The 19673-nt window shown below is 42.4% G+C and overlaps 2 protein-coding genes across 3 annotated transcripts in view; one reads left to right on the top strand and one right to left on the bottom strand.

Annotated features, from left to right (window-relative positions):
* LOC126547719 (polyisoprenoid diphosphate/phosphate phosphohydrolase PLPP6-like) overlaps window positions 1-11562 on the top strand; it is a 123469-nt gene extending 111907 nt beyond the window's left edge. The window contains exons 4-5 of the mRNA XM_055063353.2: window positions 5857-6020; window positions 11365-11562. Of these exons, the coding sequence (XP_054919328.2) occupies window positions 5857-6020; window positions 11365-11455 (255 nt within the window). The 3' untranslated portion in view covers window positions 11456-11562. The remainder of the gene's footprint in view (window positions 1-5856; window positions 6021-11364) is intronic.
* LOC126548627 (sodium-coupled monocarboxylate transporter 2-like) overlaps window positions 1-19673 on the bottom strand; it is a 77421-nt gene that overhangs the window by 17674 nt on the left and 40074 nt on the right. For both annotated transcript variants that reach the window (XM_050196876.3, XM_055063351.2), the window contains exons 5-8: window positions 16493-16650; window positions 16262-16402; window positions 1059-1188; window positions 2-90 (exon numbers count right to left, since the gene is read on the bottom strand). In XM_050196876.3, the coding sequence (XP_050052833.2) occupies window positions 2-90; window positions 1059-1188; window positions 16262-16402; window positions 16493-16650 (518 nt within the window). The remainder of the gene's footprint in view (window position 1; window positions 91-1058; window positions 1189-16261; window positions 16403-16492; window positions 16651-19673) is intronic.

The following is a 19673-nucleotide window of genomic DNA, read 5'->3' as shown; positions in this document are numbered from 1 at the left end:
CCTTGTGGCTGCGCTGACAACTCCTGTGAGGAAGAGTCCAGAGAAGCCTGGGAAGTCACCCAGGTTTTCCTTCACGTAGAAAGGTAGCATCTGATGAAAAGAGGAAACAGTGGCATCGTAACATATTCTACAAGTGGCATTCTATTGTCTCTCATGCGGACCACAACAATAAAATTTGAATCTACGGTTGCGGCAGGTGCGTGCGTTGAATACGTTAAAGGGTCATGAAATACGCAGTAGCAGTAAATTAGGAGGTGAAATACCTTATTCGTTGTCTTTGCTATTAGAAAATACATTCTAGCTAGAGGAGTAACCTGCTATTTATGGCAATGAAATCTAGTTAAAGCAAATAAATTTGTTATTTACGAAGTTAGTAAGCAAATCTTGTTAACGAATAAATTAATTAGTAACTAAAATAGGCTATCAAAACAGCCGCCGTTATGAACGCGTTGCCAAAAAAAAAAAAAGGTTTAGACTCTGCTGCGTTATGACAATAAGCTAGAGCATTCACACCCCGAATGCGTGATAATTGGGCTGGTACCTACTTTTTTATATGGAAGATGTCTTTGGACTGAAAAATGCTCTTTATGAGTGTTAAGCTACTCCTATTACGATTCCTGAGTGTCATTCACGAAATGAAGCATCTGCTGATAATATTCAATGGGGAAACTCGTTTTTTGCAATTCTGGGCCCACCCCAATAAGAACAGCTAAGTATTTATGAAGATTGCACAATGATCGACGCTGACTATCCTGTAAACGCTGAATAATTTGGGAAGTGAGAAACTCAGTAATAAGCAAGGTAATGTGGTAGCATTTGTATTCAGGCAAAATCACACACATCAGTATATCAGATTAAGGAGGACATTGATTTTTTTTTTAGAGAGAACATAAATGCAATGGAAGGTACGATTAGCAATGTCTGTACCATTCAAGAAACATAACTTAACCATGATTGCCACCAGAAAAAGAGGAAAAGAAACATAATTATATGTGAGCCACTCTTGGAGGCAAACAAAGAAGCAAACATAATGTTCTCATGGTTTGACCACAAGTCACCTGATCAAGCTTGGTGATGGCACCAGACAGAAGTGGGTCGCAGTCTCGGTACCAGTAGACTAAGGCTACAGCCATGCCGGCCATGATGAAATTGTACAAGGCATTTAACGTGACACCGATGTAGGTGATGCTGTATTATCGACCCAAAAAAGAAAGAAGGAAGGAAAAGAAAGCAGTTAGAACACACAATTTTGGCATACAATATTGCTTAGAATACAAAAAAAAATACTTACCAATGGTAAATGTTACTATCCAAATATGATTACAATGAACACTTCGGAGCATGCAAGACATGTTTTAAAATGTCCAAGTTTATGCGCTGAGCTTCCGTTTAAAAATTAATAATTGTCAATGGTCAGATCGACATGACTGCAAAGCGCAAAAGACGAAGACAGAAGAAAGAACACAACACAGCGCCTGCGTTGTGTCTCGCCCAAGCTTCCACTTCATCAACGGGCAGATATTTTAATGCGGCAGCGAAATGGTGCAATGTTACCACTCAGCAGAATTCGACCTGCAAAGAATACTAATAGAAGTCCCCAGTGTGGTTTCTGAATAACTGACCAGGTGAAATTGTAGGAGTGATGCGATATATCCATGGTTCACACAGTAGCTGTATGAGTGCGACGCCAAGGCCGGTATAGTGTAACGATTCCGTTTGTTCGAGTCTATTCTCTTATCATTCGCAGCTCACGACCGACGGACATTGGTGAAAACGTAGGCTGAGCGCCGTCTGGACCACTGGTAAAGTGCGAAAAGGCATAGCATTGAACAGAATGGACCTTCAAGAATATTTCAATGAAAAATTAGAAAGAAATACTCATAACCCCATTGCTTCCAAGGCTCACATAAAAATGTCATCCTAATTTGTGTCTTATATTGTTTAGCAAAACAGAAGTCTCTTCTTCGCAGTCTTCACAAATGATTTCAATATTTTTTTTTCCTTTGTCCGTCGTTGTGAGTAGCACAACACCCTTTGTGTCCGAGTGCATCTCGGCAACATCAGAACACTGCAACTAAATAGTTACTAACATAAATCTGAAAATATGCATGCTCAATATTCTTCTGGCTGCCTCGCGGCTCAGCCTACATGATGACCTCGATGAGGACCTTTCCAATATCACATGGAAGCATGGGTATGCAAGTTTCCGTTTCTTCGCTCAACATTTTGCCTTCATCCTGGTTGAAGCATGTCATAGCTCTACCACATCGAACAATGCCGCACTGCTTCTTCCTAACTTCAGAAGCGCACTATTTAAAGCAAATTCATAATGTGCGTTTTAGAGTCATCAGTTAGCTACTCAATTCTGTTGGCGCTTAACTGACACAACTTTTACGCTTACTAGCCATCCTAATACCGACTCGCAGTTTGCTGCAATTGAACCACATACTTGTCAAGCAGCTCGAATGCGTGTTTCTAATGACGTTCCCAATTTGGCTGGTTATTTTTTTCTTTTGGGCACCCACACAGAGGCGTTTGCAGAGGCATGGAACAAGGAAATTGAGTATCGCTTGATCCTTACACACGACGCTTCCTTATTTCAGCTTTTCAGCAGACATATGACAGCGTTTTATCCTTATGAGCTTGATATTTTAATAATTTCACGAAAAGAAGAAAAATAGAGACAGACCGTGAAGAAAAAATAGGGAGCTCAACAATGGTTGCGCCCGGTTGCCTATCCTACACGTAGAAATAGGGCAAGGGGGAACGAAATATACGAAAAAAAAAAGGTAGACAGAGTTCACTCACGTATAGTCACAAGCGCTCGTTTAGGTCAGTTGTGTTCTAGAAGCACAGCAGTGCTTTATTAGCATTTAGCAGACTAGCGTTATTCTGCGACATTTACCAGCGTCTTTGCTTTCGAGAATGGTCTGTCATATAAGTGGCTGGTGACAGTGCGCAGAGCTTTTCGTTGACCGTCACGCCCGCAAGAATGGCATGCGGTGCTGTTGCAATTCCAATGAGCAATGAATGAACGTCCATAAACGCGACGCCCAATAACATGCGACGTACTAAATTTCTTTCATGGCGGGAAAGCTTGAGTGATGATATTCGAATAGGGCCTGCGCTAAAATTACAGGTATATAAATCAGGGTTCGCGGTGATTGCTGGATAGGGACACTCATTACATTTGCAAATGGCAAGCGCTTTCTCCTGCCGACACCAATTTGCGGCAGCTACGTGGGTTGCAACGAATGCGTTCTGGCACAGTGCCTATTTTTATCAATAGCTTCAGAATACACATGCCTACAGATTAAATAAATCCAACAGACAGTTAGGCAAGGAAAAGCAGAGGGGAAATTAAGTGTGTTATTTATTTGACAAGTAGAAACAATAAAGAGAGGGAAATTGAAACTGGAGGAATGTGCAACTTGATTTCATGGATGCTTGATTAACACACGAATGCGTGACGGGGGCATTTCACGTCCTTAAACATTGTGTGAACAAAAGTTACCAATTGTCTCACCAGAGGTCATCTACGACTACCGAACTCTTTCATTTATTTTGAGCAGTGAGGTTCATACTGGAAAGCGCTTGCACTAGTAGATTGCTAGCCTACTCTTATACGAGGACGGCTCCGGAAGCGTTTAACTATACATCGGAGTGCTAAGAAGGTTGTTGTTTATTACCTTATGACATATCAAAAACACTACAGATTGCATCTTTGGCTTACCATCGAGTCTATTTTCAGTGAATTCCGGGCCACGTCGGTATTGAAGGAAATGAGGCGACGGATACATTGGACACTTTGACCCGTATTGAATATTCAATATCAAATACCACCCGCCGTGGTTGCTCAGTAGCTATGGTGTTGGGCTGCTGAGCACGAGGTTGCGGGATCGAATCCCGGCCACGGCGGCCGCATTTCGAAGGGGGCGAAATGCGAAAACACGCGTGTACTTAGATTTAGGTGCACGTTAAAGAACCACAGGTGATCGAAATTTCCGGAGTCCTCCACTACGGCGTGCCTCATAATCAGAAAGTGGTTTTGGCACGTAAAACCCCATAATTTTTTTTTTTTTAAATACCAAGAACTTACCAAAGCATTGATCGTGCTTTTGATACGTTCAAACGTTCACTGCGCTCGGTGGTGGCCTACACGAGTTACTTCCTACACAGATTCGAGAAGCGGTCATACGCTGCTGTGACATCCTCGATGAGTCTGGAACATCCGATCATCGAGTGCCCGCAATACCAGTGACAGCGACAGGTCTCGCGAACCCGCTTGGTCCAGCTGGATAGGTATCCTGATAAAGGCATGCTGTCACAGCACTTCGCGACGTCCTAATAGATAGTGACCTTGTGCCTTCTTTTTGAAAGACGATGTATCGTGATTGTGTTGATATACCGCTCAAAAGTGGCTCAGGCTTGCGCTGATCAATAGATGTGCCATGAGAGCAATTACAGCCATGCTTCGCTTAGCACCTGTACAACATTTAGCATGTCTTAACAACATTTCTTAGGCTTTTGATCCGCGACAGCAAGCAAGAAAGCTTAACTGACGCCACATTCCGGTGGTCGCGGCGCTCCATTCCTACTGACATGAAGATATTGTCATAAGTATGAATTTGGATGATCTTACACGGCAAGTACCACAATTAAGACAACGCAGCTCCGCCGATAGGTTCAGCCGATTGCAACAATTGAGACGACCATACCAAATGGACGCTATCTTATCTACACGAACGCGGCGATTGACCCAAAAGGAGGACAAATAACTTTAAGTCCAATAAATCCTGATATCTAAGCTACGCCTATGCACGAGGCGATCGAAGCCCTCGTCAACTTGCCTAACGTCAACGAAGCCCACATTTATACTGACAATGTCAGCGCCGTTTGGCAGCTCAAACAGCCAGCAGACGTGCTATACATGTGTGAGCAGATTCATAGACCTAAGTCTTCAAGTGTTAACATCACTGTCCACTGAATTCAGGCAGGTGATCATGAACACAGCAGTTACCTTGTGGGCCACAATGTCCATTCTTTCTCGCCACCTGTAATTGCTTCTCTTTACGCTATCTCTGACCTCAGCTCTGTCATCATTGCCTGAAAATCTATCTTCCTGCAGGTCGCTCGCGCGTTCATCCCCCTGTGTGTCTGCTAAGTTCCTTTACAATTTTTCACAGGTGTAGAGAGTCTGTCTCGGGAGACCGCCTTGGGGTGGCCTTATACACCTGTCATCAGTTGTACCTGGGCTCAACCATATTAATACAATGTCCAATGTCCTAAGTTATGCACTCCGGCGTCTGCAACGGACGCCGGCCATCCACCATATACTTTGCTCATTCCCCGGAACAAATATAGCCTGCGAAAATATACTTAGCTGTGAAGTTAAGGACTGACCAACCTGACGACTATGAGCGATGGCTCATGGACAAGGAATTTCATAGGTCGCTATTGCAGTATCTGCATGAAACGGGCTTCCATGCAAAAGTAAGTTACACGAAATTCCATTCCCACATTATGACCTGTAGCCAACCAGGCTAATAAAAATCATATCTGACTTTGTGGAACGCTCATGGGAACTTGTGCCAATCTTTACTGCATTGCTTGGTGAAATGTATTGTAATCTCTTGCATGTTGTACTTGTAGTGACGTGCTTTATTATTCGGTGTGAGCAAGGTTCTTTTGTTGTTTCGGTTTTCATGAAGTGACTGCACAGGTGGGGACTATTCTGATAAGGAGCGGTGTGACTGGACGTTAGAGTATTGCCGGTGCATCATATTCTGGCTGTTCATGTAGAAGAGCATATCCTATGGGAATGTACGGCTGTAATACAGAGTAACGGTGATGCAGCCTCAAACAGCGACAGCCTCCGCGCGCGCTGGGAGTCTGCGTTGCTCAGCTCGGACCTGCAGCACCAACTCTGGGCCGTCGAGCGAGCCGAGGAAGCTGCGAAGGGCCAACAACCCTTGGCTGAAACCTAGGCGGGGTCCAGGCCCACCACACCAAATCGCAGGGTACTGAATAAAGTTATTTGAATGAATGAATGAATGAATGAATGAATGAATGAATGAATGAATGAATGAATGAATGAATGAATGAATGTAGAAGAGCTGGTTATGTCTGAGTTATTTCAGGCTTTATTCATCCTATACATTTTCATTGTTTCATTTTTTACATTACTTTGTCGCTGTTTACTTTGGACGATTGGTATAATCGGCCTTTAGGTGGCTGATTATTTAATAGACAAGCAAGACAACTTGCCGCCTATAGGTACCGAACTCACAGCTTTATCACTTGTACGATGCTCTGTCAACTCAGCTACGGGGCTATTTTCCGCCGTCCGCTTTTTTGGGCATTTGTGTATGTGTGGTAGTCCTAGCTCTGGGGAGTGTTCGCCAGTCCTATTCACGGTAGCGACGGCGATTATGAAACATCCTGTAAACACCAGACGTCACGTGGTACGCGAGCGCAGGAGCAGGAAACTTGCCAATACACCTTATGTGCTACATAGCGTAAGGCTGTACTGCAGATGTCCGCCGTTGTATTCCCTGGGGCCGCTATCGTTTGCGCGTTCGAAAAGCCGACGCTCGGTTTCGCCTCACGCGATTGGCCTAGATTGGACAAGGCCGCAATATCGGCGCGGCCCAGGACAATTTATTTATTTATTTATTTATTTATTTATTTATTTATTTATTTATTTATTTATACATACTGCAACCCTAAGATGGTTTTCGCAGGAGTGGGGTACAAGACTAAGGGTGCCACACGCACAGCAAAAAGAGGTACACAAGTTCTAAAGGTATAAGGCGCACAACAAAGCACTAGTGAACAAAATATCAAAAAGAAAAAAATCGTCTCAATACATACATATATGCATATAAACATGGTATATAATACATGGTCCTAGGCATCATTGGCATGAACCAGTGATTGCATTAACAATATTATCAGGTGTAAGTTTTCGTATGTTAGGGGAAAGCTGGCTCCACAATTCAATGGATCGGGGAAAAAACTATATTTGAATTTGTCAGTGCGGTGTGCAGGAGTGTTATATTTAGAGGGTGAAAATTCCGTGTGTTAGACGCTTTAGCAAACTTGATGTATTCCAAGGATGAGTAACGCTCATAGTTAAGTGGTGTAAAACAGTTTAAGACTTTCTACATTACGCTGCTCTACTAGCGAAGAGAGGTTCACGCAAGGAAGGTTAGAAGAGGGGGAGAAGACCTTGTCGTAACGCCGGTATACAAATCGAATAGATTTTTTTTTTTTTTTTTTTTACGGATTCAAGTTTTTTTATGTCGTATTTCAGGCATCGATTCCAAATGGCACACCCGTAATCCAATATGGGCCGCGCTAAGTAAGCAATTTTGTTTCTTTGGGGACTGAGCGCGGAGAACGCTTTAGGTAACGTAGATGTGCTAGACTTTTAGAAGAGGTTGCTTCAGTATGTTTGGACCTGGATGAAGCGAGTGTGAATAGAATGCCAAGGTACTTATATTCACAAACGCTTTCTAGAGGAATACCATTGAAACAATAAGGAAGACGCAGTTGTGTAGTACGTGTCGAGAAGGTCATAGAGACAGTTTTGCGAAAATGTATGTTCATCCGCCACTCGTTACGCCAAGTACAAAAGTTGGAAAATGCTCTATTCAGAATGGCGTGATATTCATGACTGGTAATTGTGTGATAGATAACGCAGTCATCGGCGTAATGACGGATTTTAGTTGGTAGCACGTTCTTAGGTAGGTCATTTATATAAAGGAGGAAGAGAAGCTGGCCTAAAACAGAACCCTGCGGAACATCAGAGGTAACGGCCACCGTAGGTGATTTTGCAGAATCGAAACATACGTATTGCGACCTATCTGAGAGAAAACTAGACATCCAGGTAACTAGGCTAGGATTATTTATAATGCTATTTAGTTTATGCAGAAGCTTGGAATGTACAACTATTCAAAGGCTTTGGAAAAGTCTACGAATATGGCAACAATTTGAAAGCCTAGGTCAAGTGCTGGCAGATGTCATGAGCAAATTCAGATGTTTGTATAATGGTGCTGAGGCCACTGCGAAATCCATGCTGGAAGATTGTTAAAATATTGTTGGCCTCAAGAACCTCAATAATATGTTTGTAGACATGTTCTAAAAGTTTACTGCAGCTAGAGGCTAAGGAAATCGGTCTGTAGTTGGATAGGTCTTTTTTACTCCCAGACTTGTGCAAAGGAATAACTTTCGCAACTTTCCATGTTGATTGAATGGTACTTGTTTGCAAGGATTTATTAAATATCACTGTAAGAAACCTCCTATACCAGAAAGCATACCGTATGAGAAAGGAATTGTGGATGTTAGAACAGCAACCCTTTTTAGAATCTAAGTTTAAAACTAAGTTTAAGACACCTGACAAAGATACACTTAAGTTTTTGATAGCACGCCGTCATTCTAAACCGAAAGGAGGGATTTCTAAGTTGTCTGCAGATAAGACTGACTGAAAATACGAGTTGAAAGCAGCTGCAATAACATGAGGATCATTAGTGGAAACATCGCTTATTATGAAGGATTGAGATGTTGTTTTACTAGGCGAAATCCCACCCCAAATTTTTTTAGGATTTGATTTTAGCTGACTAGGTAAACTGATCGCGTGGAAGAACTCTCTGGCTGCTTTAGTTTTTATTCGAAGCTCATCCTTAATAGTCTGAAACAGTTTGGTTACTAGAGTACCACCGGTGCGTCTTTGTCGTCTAAGTCTAGCAAGGCGGTGAGAAAGGTGAATGATCTCCCTGGTCATCCATGGCAGGTCAACGTTTCTTTTCTTGCTTTTGAGTGGAACAAAGGGGCTGACGCATGAACGTACGGTAGAACTGAAAAACTCAACCAAACTATTTACATCGTCGTAGATACTGCGGCGCTCGAAATCCGCAAAAGAATCAGCAAGAAAATTACTGATAGACTGGTCATCAGCTTGTGTAAAGTCATAGAAAGTGCGAAGAACAAATTTAGCTTCAGGTACAGGAACATTAACAAGAACTAGGACCGCTTTGTGGTCAGCAATTCCATCGGCAACGTCACACGTATATCTATTTTCAACAAGATTTCCGGTAAGAAATACAAGATCTAGAATAGAGTGGCCTCTGGTATTCTCAGTGACCATTTGTTTTAGGTTACATGGGAGGGTAATATTTATTCGTGCTTTACCGATTGAAGAATCGTAGCCAGTGATAGAACACGATTGCCATGAAATACATGGGCGCATTACAATCGCCCAGCAGAACTAAGTTGGAACATGACATGCATAGTTGATGAAGAAATGCTTCTAAAAAGTACAGTTGCTCAACAGTGGACGCCGGAGGACGATAAATTACACCGATAACGACCGAGCAGTTGCCAAGAGACACTTTACACCACGCAGATTCTACTTCATTAGGACCACAGAGAATAGAAAAGGTAAGATCGGACCGCAAGAATAGAGCTACACCACCACCTCGTTTGTGTGTTCGGTCGCAGCGCACAACGGTAAAGCCAGGTGGGGTAACTTTAGCATCGAGAATGTCACGGTGTAACCACGTCTCGGTAACACTGATAATATGAGGAGCACTAAAAGCGGTTAAGGAGACAAAGTCAGTGAACTTATTAACAAGGCATCTGGCATTCACATTCAGAACTTTAAGTTCATCATGCCGTATTTTCAGTCGTCACTGTGTACCATCCGAAGCGGATTTGGGGGAAGTATAAGAAGAACGAGTTGAAACCGTGGTAAGGGCGTTAGTTTTGTGATCCCAGTCATAGCGGATGTTCTCCCATGATCAAACCTAATATGCACAGTGCAGCCATTTTTTTCTGTGGGAGACGAATCGCGTGAGACGAAACCGAACGTCGGGTTTTCTAACACGTACAAGATAGCGGCACTGGTCTATGAACAGAATTCTGCCGAATTATGAGAGACATTCTGTGGATACCCGGTGACGTGAATTCCAAAGGCGTTATGCTGAATGGTGTATTCTTTCTTCGAAACCGCTCACAATGGCCAAATAATTTTAGGTTTAAATGCAAACTAAGCGACAACGTAAGCTTTCGCTTATCTTGCAAAGGCCTCACTTTTGTTTTGACAGGAGTGAATATTGTCTAATCGTTAAGTCATTAATCCAGCAGTCCGGTTCTCAATGGTTACCATGCCTAAAGACTGCGCCTTCACTATATGCCTGTTGGCTCGACGCGTTGTCTATACTGAGAAGCTCGTGCTTTCTTTTTTCTATTTTAAAGTGTATTCAAGGAGCGTCTCGTGCCCGCATGTGGCGCCGGATACTCTTTTCTGACATGTTAGCTGTGCTTACAATGTTCATAACAACAACAATTCTTAAAAAAACACAGGGACATTCGCGCACACAAAGCTCTCGTACAAATATATACATGCTCAGGCAATTTAAAGGTTCGCACAGTATAAGTGTCCCTACAGCGTCAATGTTCACAAAGAATGAACGTTCTTGGGCAGTTTCATATTTGGTCTCTCTTGAGTGCCACATTTCCGGCACAACACTCGCATACGCGGACACAAGTGCCACAGAAACAAAAGAAAACGAGTAAACAATAACATCTGCCATATCAAATGAACGAGAACAACAATACGAGCAGGCAAAGATTACGAATAAGAATGAATAGACAAAAGGAACCGTTGCCTGATTTAGTAAGGTTCTTTTTATATCTGTATCCTCGAAGAATTGTACTATCGCGAGTGCAGCGATGTGTTATTTTTCTGAAAGCCATGGATCGAAAATGTTTACTGATGATCCTTACGAGACAATCTCGTTCGCGAACGCCACTAAGAAGGGTGTAAGCATTTTTCCCCTTTGATAATGAACGGAGCGACGAGTAGTTCTGCACAGCGACCAGACAGAGCTCCCGGAAGTGAAAAGTACGGCAGTTGCGAGCACCGGCTCATAATTGGGTTCTCTCAAAAAAAAAAAAAAATCTCCTTGCTCATTTATCTATATCCCTGATTACTCTTCTTCTGCGCAGTTTTAAGCGTAAGATCAATTAATGCTTCTTTTAAATACGCTTTCGAAGCTTCTTTTATCTTCTCCAGCATGGACCAGTGCGTCGGGCCAAAGAAAACTGAATTAACACGGCAAGGTGGGGCGAGTAGTTGACTGAACATATTCCTAGGGGTGGGCAGCGCAACCCGGACGAACTCGTATCGTCCACCTCCTTTTGGGCTTCGTCCGGGTTGCGCTGGCCACCCCTAGGAATAAGTCTAAAGAAAACGTCGGAAACGAAGGTTCAGAAAACAGAGGTTGCGAAGCGGTTGCTTATTTTTTGGCCTTTCATTTGTATGGTGTTTCTTGATTTTTTTATCTTTTCTTTCTTTTTTAGAAGGAAGACATCTCTGTCCGCCGACGCATACCATTGTGCCAGGTGTACGTTGTCATTTCAGATTTCTTATCTCGTAGTCCAACGCATATGAACGCCGTCCTCCCAACGCTTCCAGTGTCTTCATGCATGGTACCGGCAGCACCGGCACGTAATTATGGAGTAATAGAAAGTTGACTTGGCGCGTATTATTTTCGCTTACAGCTGCTTCCTTCAGGTATCTATAAGCATGGCACTTGTCAAGTGCGTATTATTCGAGCCGAAACTGACGTGCCAGCCTCGTGCTTAGGCACGTCGGCGCTCTCCTGTCTAAATGGTTCACCTGTGAAAGACGGCTCCCTGCCCACTATAGTCGAGGCATTGAATATGATGGTACGGTGTGTTCAAGTCGGCACGGCTCTCAAGGAGCCGTCAAACAACTTTGCCTTGCGGTTGCATACAGCCCCGTGGAGTTCACTTATGTGAATGTTTGCAATAAATGTTTTCAAGATAATTACGAACTTAATATCGATGACAGCGCCATTTTAGCAATTAATGGCGTAAAAGTTTATCGTTTAGCCTATTTTTCATCATCAAAAAAATGCTAATGGCACACTCGTCAGGAAACAAGCAGACAGAAACCTAGGCCGGTATAATGTAGCGATTACTTTAGTTTGATTCCATTCCTTTCTTATCACACACCGCTCATAACCGGTAAATCGTGATAATGTAGGCGGGGATCCGCTCAGGCTGTTGACAAGCGCGGTAAGGAATAGGAATGGAATAGAATCTTTTGACGATACAGGTCCTATATATCGAATTTATAATGGCCAGCAGATCAACAACTACCAGCTGATGCTGAAATGGGAAGTGTTAATCACGTAATATTTATTTGAACTCCAGGACTGACTGCAGCATGTCATAAGGTTATAGTTTTTTTTTCAGTACGGAATATTTTTTTTTCTTCTTCGCGAACATAAAATCCGTTATGTAGAAACATATGTTCCCAGAAAAATCTATGCAGCAAATGGAAACTATGGCCTCAATTCGAATTCATAAAACTACAATTAATTTATCGGTGATTCATCGACATGTTTAGCTGTCCGCGATGTTGCAACGGAAAAATAAAACAGTTGCATGGCACTCAATTCTGGTCCTTCGACTTTCGCTTCCGCTTTGTGCGCACGACAATTGCTGGTAAGGTCAATCATCATTTGAGTTCGTCAATTGTAAATCATACGCCCAGGACGGTTTACTTTGCGGATTTAGTGATGACTCGGGTACCGTTTGCGACTAGCCTGTCCGTTATCTGAGTGATACGCCTGGAAGTGAACTATTCGGCCTGAGATGCAGCCGTGCTGCCTTGTTCCACGCACCCTGCAGAAGTAGTGCATTACTGGTGGTGCATCTGGGGGGGGGGGGGGGGGGCTCAAGGGGCGCGTGACGTCACTGGACGATGAGCATTGTGTAGAAAGCCGCGCTTTCGCTAACTGAACAGGTAATAATACTGGTAACGAGACTTAGTTTGTTCTCAACTCATGCAGTATCTTGAGACTAAATTAATGACAGTTCACGAAAACATTTGTCTTAGCATACTCGCACAAAAAGCCACACTTTCGTAAGAACAACAATACGAGTAGAGTAGAGTAGAGTGTTGCAGTTGCCATTGGTGACAATGAGGTCTTCTTTTCTTTCCTGCGGTAACGCGGATACCGTCGAAAATGTTCTCGTATAGTATTCATAGCGTCGCACGTTATGTTGCATGTACTTTCCGTGATACTGTTTACTATCGCGCTATTTGTAAATTTGTGATTTATGCAACGTACACATAGGCTAAGGTGTTACGCAATAAAAACAATATAGTGACATGTTAGACGTACCATGACAGAAGGCGGCCAGCTAATTGAAAACCAAACTTACGAAAGAAATCCGTTGTAAATTCGGCTTACGTTTTTCACTAAACGGCAGCAATTCATTAAATATGCGCTCACTATCACCGTATAGGCTGTCACCTGATCTTAAGCACCACTCCGTCTTGGGAGACGCTTTGTAATTACGGGGCCCAGAGCAGTTATCCCACAAAAGAATCTGAGACGAACTCCGCCAATCATTGTTGTCGCTTTGCGTCGGCCTATCGACACCAAATGGCAACAATCTTGTCATATGACGACGTTAATATATTTTTTTTTGCTACACGGTGCACCCTGATGGTACCGTAAGCCAAAGAAACACGAGTGTTTGATGGTAGCAGCTTGCCAGCTGCGAACCAGCTACGAGCCCAACCAATTCATTGTCGCCGGAAGACACACTATCCTGACAAACCATGGCTTCCTTAAGTTCATGTATGAAGAATCAGTTATTATTGTGTTTCGTAGTTCAGCATCGATATTTGCACGAAACAAGATGCATGGAGCAGGAATGTTGTGAATTAGCGATGACTGCTGAATAACTCGACGCATGGTACAAATTACTCCTTGAATGCGTTTCCCCGAGCAGATTTCAATTACACCGGCTCGGTGCATTTTCTTTCTCAGTGTCTGCACCTCTCATCCTTTTCAGCAGCTGTATGGATGTATTCAGCTGAGGACGATGCTCTTCTTAATCTCTAACTCCAGTGAATCTGGAAACGTAGCTGTTTTTTTTCTTCTAAGGACTGCTTGACTCAGCTTCAAGGGTGACCACTCCCTGCAGCTAAAAGCATTAGGCTCGTCTCGTTGTCGCAATTTGGGACCAGCCCTTCGGGCGGGACTTTTGGCACTCGCCCATGTGCTAAAAGTTGCCTGTCGCTATAAAGGCGTGTCTGTTCAGGCGATGCAATTACAGATCCAGGAAGTCTCGCGTGGATTGGACAGCTTCCGCCCAAATTTTATTGCTGTAATTGTGTCCAGACTGCACTGCCGTCTAAAAAAAGAGCGTTTGGCATCTTTACAGCCAATGAATGCATAGGCATCCGAGACTTGCTATTTTATCGAGAGAACAGAGTAGTGAGTTGAAGCGAGCTAGCGCAGAGCTTTCTTTTTTTTTAAATAGCTATATTTAAAGAGATGTTGGCGCCTATAGGTCACGCTACCTGCTCCACGTCTCTGACATAATAATTGTGTTCAGCGCGATTGTCATGCAGAAGCTACGATTAGAAAAAAACAGTGACTTCGATTCCAAATTTTACGTACAAAGCAAATGTTCCTGGGAGTTCACAAATGTAAATGTTCTTGAACAGATGTAGATGAGATTCCTCATGAGTGCCACGTTCCAAGCACAACATTTGCGAGCACGGACACAAGAGTCACAGAAACACGAATACTTAAGAGAAATCTGAAATAACTATTTGTGTGAAACCAGAATAACGAAGAACAATAAGCGCAAAAGGACGAGAATAAGACGAAGAATAGCGCCAAAGCAGCATTGAGCACCAAATAACCGAATGCTGCCACTCGTGGAAATCTTTCGGGCCAGCCTCGTTTGCATTACTAATGCGACATGAGCCGTAGCGTGCAACACTAATTAACAAAAATAAGCATTCGACGTCCGTAGTGCTTAAAGCAAATTACCTTTAAGGGAAGCAGCATTAGGGATAAAAAGTAACAATGCCCCGATTCTTAAGGTGTCTTGGTCTATATTCGCAGTCATGGCATGTACGTAGGTATAGTGAAACCCAACACCAAGTCGGGCTGAAACAGCAGGCTGCTCTGCCCGAATTTTCTCGTCATTTGTTTGGCAGAAAACGATTGCAAATTCGATGAGAAATGTATAATCTAAAGACAAACTTCCCTGTTTCAACCTCTTACCAGTGAAGTAATTCTCCGCTGTTATCAGTTTCGGTGCGCATTCTGCGTTTATTTTTTAGGAAAGAAATGCGCCCAAGCTTTCCAAGCTATGAATTATATCAATTTAGAATCCCGTGCCATTTCTTTTTAGCAATGAACAGTTCATTAGCCTTAGCCAATGCACGCTATAATGCTTGGCGTCATAATAAGGTGCTTCTACAATTAGGTGACACATCTCAACGAGTCTCATTTTTGCGCCGTTTTCTAGCAGGTCAAACATGTGAGCTCACAGAGGGGCTGCACCAGAGATGTACTGTATTAGACTAGCTAAGAGGAAGCTTTAGCTCGGGCCCAACTCCGACGCGGCTTATTCATATACATGTAAAACGCAAAAACCTTTTTCTGAGATAACTCCTGGACCGATTTTAATGAAATTTGTTGCATTTGAGAGAAAAGGTTAAATTTTAGTGACTGCTGGAAGCGGAATTTCGATTTAGGGCCTGAATTTTGTGAAAGGGACTTTAAAAAATTTGAAAGTTTGAAAAAAATAGAAGCACGAAGTTCACAGATTCATAGCTCTGCATAAAAAACAGATATCACGGTCCTGTAAACGGAAACCATTAGATCATTGAAAGCGGACAAATTCTATATGTCATTTTATATGTTAAGTGAATTTGTTACGTTGTTTACAAGGGTTCTGCAAGAGCTGTATTACCATATTATTAAATTTTTTGATATACATGTGTAAGACATCAATTTTGTCTGCTTTAGATGTACTATTAGATACAATTCACGGTATTGTATTATCTATTTCCGTTGTTTAGTTACAGAGTTGTAAACTTGATAGTATCGTTATTTGAAAATTTTCGGTTTTTGCCAATTTTTAATAAAAAATTGACGACCTAAATCAAAAATCCGAAACCAACAGTCACTAGATTTTAAGTTTTTCTTTTAAATTCAACAGACCTTGTCAAATTTGGTGCAGTGGTTGCCGAAGAAAACAAATTGTCTTTTTACATGTATTTAGATAGGAGCACCCGAGCTAAAGCTTCCTCTTAAAATTTCTGCTTAGGGGCGTTTCAACGCTGTAAATGATCCCTTAGGAATTATAACGCAACAAGTCACAATGGGGGGAGCTTACTGCTCACATATCGCACCTTTGAGCTTCCTTGAGTTTTCTGGCGGCGAGGTACCTCTGGACGACTACTTGATCCATGCCCGAGCGAAACAAGCTGTGGATGAAAAGCCCAATCATGCAGGCCCAGACGTTCTCGTCTTTTGTAAAGTCCAGGCTGGCACTGGTCAAATAAACGGAGAAAACGAAAGAGTTAACTTCGGTCTTATTTTACTCACAACTGTGAAATATGATGACATTGCAAAACGCTTACTCAAATATGTACTCCTTTATGTTGAAGTCACTTGCTGGTCGCAGTCGCTCGCCTTGATACTGTGAGTCGTAGATTACTTTGGTAACGACGGTGATAGGAGCCATTAATATCAGCAGTGATTGAACGCAGTCGGTCCACACGACTCCTCGCATTCCTCCCTGTGATGATGTTGTCACGATTGTTAACTACGCCGTGCAGCAAATATGAGGCAGCAGTGAAGACACAATGATAACACTTTTTCAAAAGGTTCTGTTAACCGCGACGTTCGTGATTGCAGTTGCGACTGATGTTCTAGATATTAGGCGCGAAGCAAACACATTTACCGCATTCAAAAAGGAGGTCAACGCCCGGAACTACAGCGCCATCGGAACAAGCCACTTGGACGAAAAAGGTTGGAGAATGGAGGATGATGGAGCGCATTTGCCTTCGAACTGCAATGTACATAAGTGCGAACCATGACTAGACAAGGCAAGGATTCTGGGTACAAGTGTGGACGGCTGCGGCTCGGGTGCTCCTATCTAAATACATGTAAAAAGGAGAATTCGTTTTTCTCGGCAACCACTGCACCAAATTTGAGAAGGTTTGTTGAATAAAAAAAACAAACTTAAAATCTAGTGACTGTTGGTTTCGGATTTTTTATTTATGTCGTCAATCTTTTATTAAAAAATGGCGAAAACCGGAAATTTTCGAAAAACGAAACTATCAAGTTTACAACTATGTGACTAAGCAACAAAAATAGATAATACAACGCCGTGAATTGTATCTAATAGTACATCTTAAGCGGACAAAATTGATGTCTTACACATGTATCTCAAAAAATTTAATAATATGGAAATACAGCTCTTGCAGAACCCTTGTAAACAACGTAACATATTCACGTAAGATATAAAATGACATATCGAATTCGTCCGCTTTCAATGATCTAATGGTTTCCGTTCACAGAACCGTGATATCTGTTTTTTATGCAGGGCTATGAATCTGTAAACTTCATGCTTCTATTTTTTTCAAGCTTTCAAATTTTTTAAAATCCTTTTCATAAGATTGAGGCCCTAAATCCAAATTCCGCTTTCAACAGTCACTATAATTTAACCTTTTCTCTCAAATGCAACAAATTTCATTAAAATTCGTCCAGGAGTTATGTCAGAAAAAGGTTTTTGCGTTTTACATTTATTTGAATAGGCCGCATCGGAGTTGGGCCCGAGTTAAAGCTTGGTGCGTCGTGTATAAGGGACACGTCAGTTGCCCTTTTTTTTTCCTTCGGAGAGACGTTTTATCGACAGCCTGACGCGCATGCAGTGATGCGCGTGTGGAGTTTTTTTAATATGCTGTGCAGTGCATGCTTCTATGCGGGGTGACCATTTTTAAGTTTTACAAAACTAAAAAAAATCGTTTGTGCCAGATAGCATAATTCTCGTCGTTGAGCTGGATTATTCAAAGAGGGGGATGTTACCAGCACGAGAAACCAAAACACATATTCGAATAATAAAAAAAATTACTAATTAACTTGTTAATTCATTACTTTGCGGCACATATGTCAGTTTACGAATTGTACCCGGTGAGCTTGCAAGACGTAAAAGAATGACTTGAAAAGAATTTATAGCATGTCGCAAGTTTTGATATACTATTTCCCACAGTTTGGGACGAAATACATGGGCGTTCCTCCATAAATTCCTCCATAAACAACAAAATCCCAATAAAGAAGGGCGTCAGGCAGGGAGATACAATGTCTCCAATGCTATTCACAGAGTGTTTACAGGAGGTATTCAGAGACCTGGATTGGGAATAATTGGGGCTAAGAGTTGATGGAGAATACCTTAGTAACTTGCGATTCGCTGATGATATTGCTTTGCTTAGCAACTCAGGGGACCAATTGCAATGCATGCTCACTGACCTGGACAGGCAAAGCCAGAAGGGTGGGTCTAAAAATTAATCTGCAAAAAACTAAAGTAATGTTTAACAGTCTCGGAAGAGAACAGCAGTTTACGATAGGTAACGAGGCACTGGAAGTTGTAAGGGAATACATCTACTTAAGGCAGGTAGTGACCGCTGATCCGGATCATGAGACTCGAATAATCAGAAGAATAAGAATGGGCTGGGGTGAGTTTGGCAGGCATTCTCAGATCATGAACAGCAGGTTGCCATTATCCATCAGGAGAAAAGTGTATAACAGCTGTGTCTTGCCAGTACTCACATACGGGGCAGAAACCTGGAGGCTTACGAAAAGGGTTCTACTAAAATTGAGGACGACGCAACGAGCTATGGAAAGAAGAATGATGGGTGTAACGTTAAGGGGGGATAAGACGAGAGCAGATTTGGTGAGAGAACAAACGCGAGTTAATGACATCTTAGATGAAATCAAGAAAAAGAAATGGACATGGGCAGGACATGTAATGAGGAGGGAATATAATCGATGGTCATTAAGGGTTACGGACTGGATTCCAAGGGAAGGGAAGGGAAGCGTAGCAGGGGGCGGCAGAAAGTTAGGTGGGCGGATGAGATTAAGAAGTTTGCAGGGATGACATGGGCACAATTAGTACATGACCGGGGTAGTTGGAGAAGTATGGGAGAGGCCTTTGACCTGCAGTGGGCGTAACCCGGCTGATGATGATAATGACATGGCGTTCCACCTACTTTTTTGCTTCGATACATAAAAGAGCGTTTCGTTAAAAAGTTAGGTGGCACAACATTGCATTGTTACGGAGAGTTTGATGGCGCTTATCTCCAAAACAGAGTAATTCTGGGATTTCATTCTAAGTGAATACGCCTCGCAAGCTCACCGCCTACAATTCCTAAATTGGAGTAAATGCTGTAAAGTAATTAATCATGAAGTAATTAGTAAGTTTTCGTTAATTAGTTGCATGTTTCCGATTTCTCGTGTAAGTAATGTCCGCCTCTCTGAATAAGTCACCTCAGTGACTAGAATTATGCTGTCTGCAATAGGCGATTTGTAAAAATTCCACAAAACTTGAAAATGCTCACATCGTATATTAGTAGTTATTGTAAGCAAAATAAACAGTCGAAAGTTCGCGCTCACCTTGTCCCCACACCTCTTGATTTCCATTTTGTGCTAAGTGGTCATTTGTCTTATGGTCTGAAATTGTTCACTATGAAAAGACTAGCCTTCCAACGAGTACTATAGGAATCCACTTGGAGCATGAGAAAATGAGCGGCAACCTTATCT

The sequence above is a fragment of the Dermacentor andersoni genome, chromosome 1, assembly GCF_023375885.2.
Source record: "Dermacentor andersoni chromosome 1, qqDerAnde1_hic_scaffold, whole genome shotgun sequence".
NCBI classification, from domain to species: domain Eukaryota; kingdom Metazoa; phylum Arthropoda; class Arachnida; order Ixodida; family Ixodidae; genus Dermacentor; species Dermacentor andersoni.
This window is presented reverse-complemented; position numbering and strand designations above follow the sequence as displayed.